Source organism: Neolamprologus multifasciatus, chromosome 19, assembly GCF_963576455.1.
Source record: "Neolamprologus multifasciatus chromosome 19, fNeoMul1.2, whole genome shotgun sequence".
In the NCBI taxonomy this organism is placed as follows: domain Eukaryota; kingdom Metazoa; phylum Chordata; class Actinopteri; order Cichliformes; family Cichlidae; genus Neolamprologus; species Neolamprologus multifasciatus.
Window position 1 is genome coordinate 1018917 of NC_140457.1, and position 13424 is coordinate 1032340.

The following is a 13424-nucleotide window of genomic DNA, read 5'->3' on the forward strand; positions in this document are numbered from 1 at the left end:
CAGCATGAACTCACCTGCGCTGCTGGGACGTCCAGCACGGCTGCTGTGGAGCAGCGTGTCTGTGAGCCTGACTCGCTTCTGCAGAAACAGCTCCTGCTCTGATTCGCTGTAAATTTGCTGTTTCTTTGTGTGAAATCTGCATCGTGTGTGTTTAATCTGTGTGATGCAAATCCTGCCTGTCAGAAACACGTCGAGCGCCGTAAACCTGCATGTCCGACGTATGTGTGGCTGTACACGAGGTCGTAAATGTGCCGATGGTCTGCTGTTAGGCTTCTGCTGCTCCGTCTGCTGAGAAACTCAGTAATCTGTGAGGAGTCTGTGACTCACTGTTCTTCGCTGCAACAGAGAACAAACGGCCAATTCACCAAGTGCACTCCAACATCTGTTTTGAGTTTCACTGCAGCGTATATGTGGGCTTTGAGTTTTAATGGTCCTGCATCATCGGGCGACGCATGCCAAAGCAGAAGAGTGGCCCAACAGCGTGCGCTGTTCGAGTTTATCAGCGTGCCTGCGGTTTGTCAGGGAATCGGACCTGTGACGACACCGGAGCGAAGAAACCTCAGGGCTGAACGCGTCACAACCCAGAGAGCCGCGGATTCATAATCAGCTGATCACCGATGACATCAGCCCGTCGGCAGGCGTGATGCGAGTCACGTATCGGTGACATTTTTTCAGTCAAATCTAGAAAAATGAAATTTTAAAACGCCCAGAACATCATCGGTAACTCCACCGTTTTATGTCATCGCTGTAACTGAGCGTGCTCAGACGGAGGGTTACTGATGTCCCCGTGTACGCAAGGGTGCCTGGATCATCATCATCGTAACGTTGCATATCACGCTGTAGTGATGTCATAGTTTTGCATCACCCTGAGCGGACCCTGAGCGCCCCGTTTTTTAAATTTTTTGCTGAGTGGACGTAAGCAGTTGCACAACTATGACATCACAGCAGTGTGACTGTGCACTTGAAACAAACATGAATTGTGATGATCCACAAACCAACACGGGGACATCAGGTGACTCGGACGCCCGCTGCTTCCTTCAGTACAACGAAAGCTTGACTGAGCAGTGATAACCTGCTTTCAGCACTGACCTGTGTCTGAGTTTCTCCTCGCTCTGCGTTTGGTTCTTTGTATAAAAGTGAAACGAGTCGCGCCTCAGACAGCGACAGTAAGCTCCTCCCTCTCTGAGTGTCGGAGGCTTCGGCAGAGCTGACAGGCTTTCGCGACACGTTCGAGGAAACGTTTCACCGAGTTAAATATTTCCAGCTCGTCTGCGTTTGTTTGGTTCCCGTAGCAGCCACACTGGGATGGTTCTGAAAGCGTGACGATACGATCGGTGCGCTCGTTCTGGAATCAGCTGACGGCTGTCTGGAGGTGTTTCTGTTCTAAACGTCTGCTCTGCTGCTCTGACCCTCGCCCGGCTGAACCTCACAGCTGTTGGATTTGTTTACCCCGATCTTGTAAATGAGCTTCATTCTGTTTGCTCTCCAGTAAACAATCAGCGTCCCTGCTTTTCACTCAGAATCAATGATAGAGTCACACAGACAAAGACAACAGGGTTGTCCAACTGCAGGCCTCGAGGGCCGCTGTCCTGCAGGTTTCAGACGTCTCGATCCAACACAGCTGAGTTAAATGACCTCGTCTCTAGAGGCTGGTAATGAACTGATCATGTGACTCTGGTGTGTTGACCCAGGCTGGGAACTAAAACCTGCAGGACCCCGGCCCTCGAGGCCCCTGCTGTAGGGCCAGATTTACTAAAGACTGCTTCAGCTTTAAAAAGTACTTCTGTGATTTACAAACGAGCGTCGGTGGCGTTTGTTGCACAAAGGTCTGGGTGCAGTTAATTCATTGTTCCACTTGATTTAAAGGAGTGTTTAAACCACACAAAGGTGCCTCGTGAAGGTTCCCATCAGGCTGCACCATCGCAGCGTCACGGCGTGCTGCGCTGGCTGTAATCTGTGATTTTTCAGTCTGTTTGTTGGCCACAGTTGGCTGTGAGTCAGATTCCTTCCTCTGACTTTAATAAATCCCTGCGGCCTCGTGCAGCACGGAGAGAACAATGACAGCGTGCACGCTCATGCACGTAGCGCTCTAACTTTATTAACACACGTGGGCCTGACAGTAATGCTCAGTGTTCTTCTTCTGCACATCCTGCAGGATGGCTGCCTGCTGCCCAGCCTCAGTTTCCATCAGTTTGTTCTGATGATAAAATCATTGATTCTCTCAGAGCTGCCTCCATGATCCTAACAGGCGGCGGTTTCCAAAGAGGCAGAGATGAGTTCACGCTGGTGTTTGTGTGACCTCACCAGACCTTCTTCATAGATCAACCCAAACCTTTGCTCTCCCTCTGTAGCATCTTCATGGCTGCAGCCTGCGTGAAGTAAATCTGGCCCTGTAGCTTTAAGATAAGAGCCGGTGAAGCTCGACAATAAGATCACATAATCCAGTTTTACTCTGCTTTGTCTACATTCTGCTCTCTTCTGCAGGTACCTGCACTTCAACAACATCGAGTCTTTGGAACCAGAGTCCTTCACTCATCTACCAAAGCTGGAGCGACTGTAAGTTCATCCTGCCTGAGCATTCACCAAAAGCTTTTCCGAACGGTAATTTTAAGATCCGTAGAATAATAGAGCAACCGGTGCGACTGGATTTACTGTGACAGTTGATAGAAACCAGAAAGCAATAACTAGCATGATGTAGTTGGCGGGGAATGGAAGGAATGGCTCGGAAAGAAAGAACGGAGAGGCTCGCGGAGCCCAGATCTGAATTTGAAGCAGACGGTACATGCCAGGAAGCGCTCGAACATCCTTCAGCTGAAGGAATGTGGGCTGGAAGAGCGCTCAGACATTTCACTGATGTCAGAGGCTGCAGGACGTCGTGCAGGGTGTGCAGGGGTGTGTGCTAAGCCCCTCCCCCTCCACACACACACACAGTTTCAGGACCTCGACTTTGGCTTTCAGTATTTCTTCAGCAGTTTTGAGACAAATCAAGTGTGATTATTTTTCCCTGACCAGCTTTGACCATCAGTATTATGGGATACACCCCAGTTTAACTATCCTGCAGCAGTGCACTGCCTGTGCTGTGCACACTGTAAGCACCTCCTTACAGTGTAAACGCGGCGCGCACAGACGTGTGCTGACTTTCAGGCGTGGCGAGCGATCGGCAGCAGGTGTCCTGATCTCTTTCACTGTTTATGAGCCAGCAGGGTTTCCACTCCTCCCAGTCTCCTGAGTAAAGGAGAGGAAGGACACCTGCTGCACGGGGAAAAAAGCTGAGGGTGGAAGTCCCAGGTGCACACTCTGGTCATGGTTGGGAAATTTCTCTGCGGTCAAAGCATCGAGAGAGAGATGGAGAGCAGGATTCTGTGGGTGACGTTCCTGAGGGTGGGACAGAAGATTAATGTCGTTTTGTGTTATTAAAAAGCCAAATTTCGGGGGAAATGTGTTTGGCCCGAGACTCGTGTACACAGGAAAATGTTTTCGTGCCTGCGTGTTAGACAGCGCGAGTCATCATCTGGGAAAACAATCATATTTCTTCTCCCATCCCAAAAGATGCTATTAAAGGCAAATATGTCCTGTTATTAGTCGAGCAGATTGATTTTGGGACTGTGTGATCCCTCAGAGTGTTTCCTCACTGAAACGACAGATTCCTGCTTGACGACTGTGATGTTTTTCTGCCTCTCTCAGGTTTCTGCACAACAACAGGATCACCCAGCTGGTGCCGGGAACCTTCTCCCATCTTCAGGCCATGAAGCGACTGTAAGTGGAAAAGACAAGCTCACAAACACATGCGAGAGTCTGTGCTCACTATCAAACAGGCGTGTTTATCAGTTAGATGCCATGAAACCGCAGCACGCTGTTCTCATGCTCGCCTGCAGCGCCCGCCTGCAGCGCTTGCCTGCAGCGCCCGCCTGCAGCGCCCGCCTGCAGCGCTCGCCTGCAGCGCTCGCCTGCAGCGCTCGGCCCTCCCACAGCTTTTCCTCCCGTTGAGCTGCAGCAGATCTGAGTCCATCTGAGACGTCGCTCATATAAATGACTCCATTTAAGAGAATACGAAGTCTTTAGAGTTTGTGCTTTTCTTTATTTTGTCGTGTCTCTCCGGCTCACGATTAAGTGTTCATAATAAACACGTTTCTGTGAATCCTCCTGAGCCACAGGATCTACATGATGTCATTAGGAACAGACATGCTTATGTGGTCGCACAGCCCAGCCTACCGCTCTGCATATTTTCCTGGGTAATAACGATGTCATCACAGCATGTTTGTGTGTCTCAGAGGACTCTGATTACCAAACAGAGACTTCCTGTTTGGTTTAGTTACCAAACAGGCTGCAGCTCTTTGATTCCAGACGTCACGTTGTGCCGCACGCCATTTACAGCGCTGCCGCCATGTTGCTTTTGTGCAGCCAGAGGTGACCAGATGATGCAAACAGACATGTATCTGTGTCCAAACAGTGAAACTGGAGCTGCTGTTTGTACAGCAGCGATGTTATTGGTCACATGACATCGTTAAAATGCTCCAACAGCACAGACACTGCTCAGAGGTCCTGTTAGCAGACACCTGTGTCACCAACCACCTGTCAGTCAAAGATGCCACGCCCCCAGTTTGCAAACTTTAAGCCTTATTAAAGCAGACTGACTCACTGCTGGAGCCCCTGCTGGATGGTAGAGGTACTGCAGCTGGCTCAGAGCGGAGGAGTTTGGGGCTCAGTAATCATGAGCAGTTGGAGGAGGCTCCACAACAATAACCAGGTTTCCTTTATTACTTATAAATGAACCTCAGTCATTTGTGAAGTTTTAGATTCAAATAAATATTCGAGAGCCTCGTTCCTGTAAAACCTGTGCTCACGTCAGGAAGGGGGCGTGTCCAGTGTGAGGGAGGGTTTACTGCTCATCCAGACTGCGTGCTCCGTCTATCCACACATGCCCACTTGTCTCTGTGTTTCTGTGTGTGCAGGCGACTGGATTCCAACTCCTTGAACTGTGACTGCGAGCTGCTGTGGCTGGCCGACCTGCTGAAGCAGTACGCCGAGTCGGGCAACGCTCAGGCTGCTGCCACCTGCGACTACCCGAGCCGCCTGCAGGGCAGATCGGTGGCGACACTCACCGCTGAGGAGCTCAACTGCGGTACTGAGAACATCACCGAGCGTTTACTGGCATTGATGAGTGATGATCAGTTTTACACGTCGTAAATGGCCCACCTGTCAGAGGCCACGCCCCTAATAATGAGTTATAGAAACAGTCTCCCCCCATCGACTGGCTATAAAGTGGAGAAGTTACAGCTGTTTAACAGCAGCTGGACGTGCAGCTTTTATTCCTGGTTTCCTGAACGTCTCCTCTCATCTCTGCTGGCCAAAGGAAGCAGAAAGCTTCAAGACTTTGGAGCCTAACAGGAAGTCATGCGTTACACACATCCACTCATTTTTATAGCCAAACTCTCAGACAGCCCCCCAGCCCCCCTCCCTGCAGGTAAGCTGAGACACACACAGGTGTATCCTCTCTTTGTGTCTGCAGCCCACACTTCCATTCTTCACACACCACAAACAGTCTGAGGGCGAAGGGAGCTCAACGTGTCTGTGGGCCTGCGTCAGCCCACCAGCAGCTGCTGAGATGGGCTGATAGCTGTGTGTGTGTGTGCGTGTGTGTGTGCGTGTGTGCGTGTGTGTGTGTGTGCGTGTGTGTGCGTGTGTGCGTGTGCGTGTGTGCGTGTGTGCGTGTGTGTGTGTGTGTGTGTGTGTGTGTGCGTGTGTGTGCAGCTTGAGAAGTGTTTAGTCTGGTGTGAAACCATCATGTTAATATATTTATTTATATATTTTGTTTCATCAGTTAACAAAATATAAAGTAAAGTTTCATTTCTGTGCAGCTGAGCGCCGTAAAACAAAAGAGAAGAAGAAAATCTGTCGAGCTGTGTCACAGAGAGGCTGCTTCAGCTCAGGTTGAACTGCTTTTCCTCGCTCGTCTGTGTCCTGATGTTCACCCGGTTTTATGAGCAGCTGTAAATCACGCCGTCTCAGTTCTGCGTATCCTGCGGCCATGGCTGCACGCTGAGCCGGCTGGCAGCTGCTTGTGTCTCCGCCACATTTAAACCTCAGCAGCTAATTCGATGGCCCCCAAACGTGCCCGGGCCCGCTCGGCGTGCCCTGTCTGGAATGTCTGCCTGAAAACATGGTGGAAGCCTTTCCACACCCTCCTCCCCCGCTGGCCGAGCGAAACCCTGCACGGTGGGTGGAGGAGCTGTCAAAACAAAGCAGTGGCTGGAGGTGAAGTGCCATCTCCTCACACGAGCTGTTCCTGGTGTGGACACTCGCCTCCTGTTGGTGGAGATAAACAGGAGGGCGGTGTGAAGTGTGTGGAGGAGGGTTTCCAAAATAGTCTCCTTTATGACTTAAATAATGACCAAAAGTGACGAAATGAATCCCCAAAACCAGCATATCTGTAACCATGAGGGTCGCCCCCTGGTGGTCTGTGAATAAAGTGCAGCTTTAAGGAACCTGGCTTCACTTTTCAGATCTGGACGTTCATATATCATCCCGCTTGTGTTTGGGAGCTTTGTGTCTCCTACCAACCAAAAAACAGGAAAAAATGAGGCCCTAATACTGAACCCTGGGGGACTCCTCCACTGGTCTCCATGTGCAGCTGCTGAACGAATCATTCTCCGCTCTGTGGGTCAGAATGACGATGATCTTTGAACAAAAAGCCTCATGAAGTTTGCATCGTCCCTCTTCCCTCTGGATCTGGATTTTAGCCCTGATATTATTGAGCAGGTTCAAAAAGACGAGACAGACTCAGCAGAAGCTTGAGTCTAAGAAATCCATATGAAGAGACGTGTGATGCTGTGTGCTTGCTTATATCTGTTTCCTGTCTGATCTTCTCCTGCAGAGGTTCCCAGGATCACGTCGGAGCCTCACGATGTGGACGTGACGTCAGGAAACACCGTCTACTTCACCTGTAGAGCCGAAGGCAACCCTAAACCACAGATTATCTGGCTCAGGAACAAGTAAGGACGGGTGGGTGGGTTAACATCGAAACGCATCGCACGCATTTACGAGCTCTGGTTTTTATCGGTGCGTCTTCCTCGCAGCAATGCGCTAAACATGCGCGACGACAGCCGTCTGAACCTGCTGGAGGACGGGACGCTGATGATCCAGAACACCAGGGAGACGGATCAGGGAGTGTACCAGTGCATGGCCAAAAATGTGGCCGGAGAGGTCAAAACGTCCGAGGTCACGCTGCGATACTTCGGAGCTCCGTGTAAGTGTGCGCTCCCGAGCCCGTTCACAGCGACAGCCATGAAATACGATGTCCCATTGAGACGTTTAAAGACGGTGAAAGGGAGCGTTGTGATTGTGGTGTTTGCACCGAGAGTTCAGAGGTCAGCAGGTCAGGTGTTACAGAAACATTCACAGCTACAAACTCTCAGCCACACATACAGTCTGATTTAACCAACAGGAACCAGTTCATTACTTATTACTAGTTACTTCCTGTCAACGCTCCAGACTAATTAAAGTTACTGTGGTTACCTGTTTGCGTATCATCTTCACACTGATGTCAGTGAAATGTAGGTGCCATGTTTTTCATGCACTCTGTGCAGCTAAAGCTGTGGATGCAATGCATTATGGGATGCAGTCCTGTTTTTTTTTTTCATTTCTGTTTATTCGTTCATGCATTTTATGGTCATGATTGATGCTGAGGCTGGTTTCTAAACGCTTTATGAAACATCAGTGAGTTTCACATCTGGTAACCAGAAGAATCAAAGATATCGTTTCACTTTTATCCCAGAACCAGTGTGAAAAACTTCAGTGCACTTCTGTATATGTGAGGGGCTTTTATTGTGAAAAGAAGCAAAAGGAAGAAGCCGTGTGTAGAATAACCAGGTTTCCTGTATGGATGTGGCAGCAACAGCAAGTCTGGAGTTCACGGCTGACTTATTTAACCTGCATCAGATTATCTGTCATGTTTCCATGACAACTGAAACTACAGCTAGCTAAACTGGTATTAAAGTTGCAAAGCTTTGGGAAAAGGCTGAAACCACATGAGAGCTAAAATCTGAGCTGAAGGTCACGGCCAGCCTGTGGGAGCAGCTGTTGTGCATTTCCTGTCTCTGTGTGGCTGTAAACCTCAGGTCTGTGTACACACTCTGACTCCACTGTAATCACTGCCAAATAAGGGCAGGGCACAGCTGCGTGCCGTGACACACGGGGATGGTTTCAGAGTGGCATCATCGATCCCAGCACGAGCTGCCGCTTCACATCCTCAGATCTTTATTTTAGAGAAAGTGAGGTCACCACCGTTCCCGTGTCTGCTCCTCCAGCACGGCCCAGTTTTGTGATCCAGCCCCAGAACACGGAGGTCCTGGTGGGGGAGAGCGTGACCCTGGAGTGCAGCGCCACGGGCCAGCCGCAGCCTCGGGTGTCCTGGACGAAGGGTGACCGCACGCCCCTGCCCAACGACGCCCGCGTCACCATCACCCCCTCCGGAGGGCTCTACATCCAGAACGTGGAGCAGGCTGATGGAGGACAGTACACGTGCTTCGCCTCCAATAATGTCGATACCATACACGCTACGGCGCACATCATCGTACAAGGTAAGTCGATCGATGACAGGTTTGGATGCTGTGTGCCTTTGATGACCAATTAAAACGTCATTTCCTGCTCTGCCTGCAGCGATCCCTCAGTTCACCGTCACGCCGCAGGACCAGCTAGCCCTGGAAGGCCACACGGTGGATTTCCCCTGCGAGGCGACCGGCTATCCTCAGCCGGTGATCGCCTGGACTCGAGGGGGCAGCCCGTTACCCTCGGACCGCCGTCACGTGATCCTGCCCTCCGGCACGCTGCGCATCACTCGGGTGGCGGCCCACGATGAGGGCCAGTACGAGTGCCAGGCGGTCAACCCCGTGGGCACCACGCGCACCGCCGTGCAGCTCAGCATCCAGCAGAGAGGTGAGGAGGGGGGCGGAGCTTTAGGCTTTACGAGCAGGTGGTGCTTAGATGAAACATGGCTGCCAATCACAGGCTGTTTGTGTAGGTGGAGGGGAGGGTGGGAGTGGGAGTGGTGTGCAGCGTTTAAGTCACAGCTCATTGGAAGGTGTGTGTGTGTGTGTGTGTGTGTGTGTGTGTGTGTGTGTGTGTGTGTGTGTGTGTGTGTGTGTGTGTGTGTGTGTGTGTGTGTGTGTGTGTGTGTTCTGCAATGACAGGCCTGGCGTGGCACAGGAAAACTCGGCAGCCTGTAATCCTGAGGTGACGCCATGTTTTTCCATGTTGTAATGCCTGTTAACATGCTGCAAAGTACCAGTTGCGTAATGGTTGCACACTGGGGCACTGTGTGAGCCCACAGCTGTTTCATGGAGAAGCCCACGTAGCGAGCGTGAAGTGACACGAGCACGAATCATGAAAGCGACGGGAAAGTCCGAGTTTATCCTGTAGGATCAAGCGTGTACAATTTTTAAACACGTTTTAAAACACATTCATGTTTTATTAGAATTAAGAATTAAGAATAAATGTTTGCAAAAATATATATCATAAATATAAAACATAAATATTGGAAAAGACCTGCAGTACTGTCAACGACCACCGGGGGGATGCCTGCAGAGGTGACCTGTAAAAATTAGACCATCGCTCAATCAAACAACCTCAAATTCAGCCGTTAGCAGCACGCCGGCGAGTGTGGGTTGGGTGAACGCGCACACAGAGAGAGTTCTTCATCACAGAGTTCTTCATCCTCAGGCACAAAGACTTTCAGGTGTTTAGATGTCGATGAGTCTTTGTGTTTGTGCTGCTCGCTCTGCACAGGAACCACAGGGGGCGGGGCCAAGACTCTGACAGTGATGCAAGGTTTCAGTCAGAAATCTGTTTGTATTTACGTATGACTGTTTGTGTGTGTGTGTCTTTGTGTGTGTGTGTGTGTGTGTGTGTGTGTGTGTCTGTCTTGCTTTGAGCTTCACATTAAGCTGATGTTTCTGTGAGGGGAAACAGCAGCTCTGGTGAAACAAACACTGTGACAGTAAAATGTTTGATGTCGATTTATTACAAAATGCTCTTCACGTGTGTTACTGCCCGCTCATTAACTTGTGTGTGTGTTTGTGTGTCTGTGTGTGTGTGTGTGTGTTACTCACTCAGTGACGCCTGTCTTCACGAATGCTCCGAGGGACCTGACGGTGGAGTCCGGGCAGGACGTGCAGATTCCCTGCAGCGCTCAGGGCCAGCCGCAGCCGGTCCTCACCTGGAACAAGGTGAGCGGGTAAAGAGGCGACCTCAGTGCAGGTGCAGAGGTCAGGAGGTCAGGTCAATCAGACTGAGAGGGTCCTGACGCTCAAACCAGACGTCTGTGTCCTTACACAAGCATGCATCGAGGGCTTCAGGCACCAGCTCTCAGCACCGTGACCTCTGACCTCTGTCTGTCTCTCAGGATGGCGTTCAGGTGACAGAAAGTGGAAAGTTCCACATCAGCCCCGACGGTTACCTGGAAGTGAAGGACGTGGGCACGGCTGACGCTGGACGCTACGAGTGTGTCGCACGCAACCCCATCGGCTACCAGGTGGCTAGCATGGTGCTAACCGTGACAGGTAAGCAGTGATATCAGAGCGCCGCCGGGACCAAAGGTCTGCGGCGCTGCTCGGTGTGTGATCTGCTGCTTGGCCGATGGAGCCGCGCTGTCGGGTCTCTGAGTGTGTTGCTGTTTCCTGCTGAGACTTTTGGAGGTCAGCGCTCTGCAGCCGAACCTTAAACTGCATCAGCTGCTGGATGTTTTCAGTGGCACACGGAGACGAAGCAGCGCCAGAAATCACTCAGGAGGGAGGAGCTCACAGGATTTCAGAGAAATAAAGAACTGGAGCTGCTTACGGCTGTTACTTAAATGTGTGAAAGATGGACTTCCTGTTGGGTTTAGACCGCAGTCGGCCTCACGGCCTCCTCGGATATACCTCCATACTTTTATTTTGTGGCTCTGCTGGAGCAGCTCTGCATGATCGATTGTTTTTATCTCAACAGGCCTTTGTGCAACTTTGTGGAGGAGGTGGGCGGGGCTTGTGTTAGGGATGACGCCGACCTCTTTATTAAAAACTCTGCTCGTGCTCGCTGATGTTCCACCTGTGTCTCTACAGTGCCCGCCGTCAGCAGGGAGGGCGACACCTTCGTCAGCACGTCCATAGAGCAAGCCATCCGTACTGTGGACAGCGCCATCGAGTCGACGAGGAGGCGTCTCTTTGACGGGTAGGATACGACAAACACGCCGCTGTAGCATCGATATGAGACTCTGACCCTCACAACGGCCTCGAGGATAAAAACCTGGAAGGCTCTGAAGTGTCTCCTTTCCTACGCCGCCACGTGTCCCACAGCAGCCGAGCCTGATCTTCGTCGTGAGCTCTGCGCCGTGTTTGTTTCCAACATTAGTGTTTCAGCGGCGCATTAATATTAGCGAACGATCTGAGGTTTCAGCTCGCTGCAAAACTCCAGGCGGCATCGTGATAACCTGATACGGCCGCCGTGTAGTTCTGATTCAACACAGAAACGATAATCAGGCGTGAACCACAGCTGATCACATGACAGTTTAACATGTGATCAGCTGTGGTTTTTACATTGTGCTGCGTTGGTTCTTGTGCTAACAGCGCAACGTGTCCATTTTGATTTGTACCTGTCGACAGGTGATGATGTCACCTCTGTAACGCCCGTGGTCTGAGCGTTTCCATCCTGCTGAGTGATGTGGTTCCTCAGCTCAGGGGGTTTCCAGCTCGCTGTGATGGCGGTAACCATCTTTGATCCCGTCACACCGTCATCACTCTTTCATTATTATTATGAAACCGCGTGCGTCTGTCTGGGGGAATGCTGATGTAGCGACAGGAAGACAGATTCAATTCAACTTTATTTATACGCCGAATCACAACAACAGTCGCCTCGAGGCGCTTCATACTGTAAGGTCGACCCTACAATAACACACACAGAGAAACACCCAACAGTCATATGACCCCCTATGAGCAGCACTTTGGCGACAGTGGGAAGGAAAAACTCCCTTTTAACAGGAAGAAACCTCCGGCAGAACCAGGCTCAGGGAGGGGCGGGGCCATCTGCTGTGATTGGTTCAGACGTGGACAGATGTGTTGGTTTGGTGCTTAAACCTGACTGACAGTCTTTCTTTCTTTAAAACGTGGCTGTCGTGTTTGTCGTTATTGCTGCAGTGCATCATGGGATTGAGTGTAACGTAGAGATGTATGATGGGACAGGTCCTGTCCTGACGTGTCCTGTGGTCATGTGACCAGGTTAGGAAGTCCTGCTCGCCGAGTTTCAACAGCTCGAGGCTCAGTGCAAGAAAACCCCCGAGCTGATGTTTGGGAGGAAGCAGGAACGACAAAGAGTGAAATGATGGCGGCGACTCGGCTGCGTGTTTAAACTCTCCGACCGGAGAAATTCCCGCCTGATGTTCTAGCCCTCGAGCTCTAACGGAAAATCCCCAAAGACCGGAACGATCTTTCCTCCTGCTTTTGTTTAACCTGTCTTTGTCTCTGTGATCTGTCATATTTATTGTTCCCTCTCCCCCCTCACCCTGCAGTCAGCCTCGCACCCCCGGGGAGTTGCTGGCTCTCTTCCGGTACCCGCGGGACCCCTACACCGTGGAGCAGGCGCGGGCCGGAGAGATCTTCGAGCAGACGCTGCTGCTCATCCAGAACCACGTCAACCAGGGTCTCATGGTGGACACCAACGGCACCGGTGAGGCAGATTCAGACTCGACACGCTGCCTCACGCCCTCGTGAACACTGAGCGCGCTCGCTGATCGGTTTAAACTGATTGGTCATCTCTGCCGTGCTGATATTTTGGGCACATGTGCAGTTTGCAGAATGAAGCTGCTGTTCAGTAAACAGCTTCCACACAGTGTCCTGAGTGGAGTCTTGTGGTTTAAATTTAATTCTGTCTATGAATCTCTCGCTGCCGTAAACACTTTCATTAGTCCTCGCTTGGTCGCAGCGCCTCACCTACGTGGTTTGTGTTCACACTGGGTCAGTTATACCTGCGTGTGGGGGGAGCACGGGGGGGTTTGGATGTTTATGTGCAAAAGCATGTTGGGGGGGGGGGGGTGTTTTAGTTTGTGGCTCATGAAGCAGTCGTTGTTCTGGGGGGTTAATTTTAATAGCACGGAGGTCAAATGCTGGGTGTGAACAGAACGCATGTGAGCTCTGAGATATAAATATGAGGCGCCGTCCGTGCTCGACGAGCCGCAGCTGATCTACATTTCACCATCAGAGTGACGGGAAGTCGAGTTTTTCTTAGTTTGAAATTAAATTTCTGGCTTTAATTCTCCTGAATCTGCAAGTTCTTCTAAAAAGTTTTGTTCATTTTATTGTCATATTGAAATGTGTCAATGTTTCCCTCATAAATCTGCAGTTTTCTCTTTGCCAGATTATTTTTTATTATTTATGATTATTTTAGTTAATTTTTTTACA

At 50.8% G+C, this 13424-nt stretch overlaps 1 protein-coding gene across 2 annotated transcripts in view; it reads left to right on the forward strand.

Moving 5' to 3' along the window:
• Positions 1-13424, forward strand: part of pxdn (peroxidasin) — a 42348-nt gene that overhangs the window by 13051 nt on the left and 15873 nt on the right. For both annotated transcript variants that reach the window (XM_085142681.1, XM_085142680.1), the window contains 11 exons: positions 2485-2556; positions 3685-3756; positions 4953-5122; positions 6875-6992; positions 7077-7246; positions 8307-8579; positions 8659-8934; positions 10111-10223; positions 10400-10556; positions 11094-11202; positions 12536-12693. In XM_085142681.1, coding sequence (XP_084998807.1) covers positions 2485-2556; positions 3685-3756; positions 4953-5122; positions 6875-6992; positions 7077-7246; positions 8307-8579; positions 8659-8934; positions 10111-10223; positions 10400-10556; positions 11094-11202; positions 12536-12693 — 1688 coding nt within the window. The remainder of the gene's footprint in view (positions 1-2484; positions 2557-3684; positions 3757-4952; positions 5123-6874; positions 6993-7076; positions 7247-8306; positions 8580-8658; positions 8935-10110; positions 10224-10399; positions 10557-11093; positions 11203-12535; positions 12694-13424) is intronic.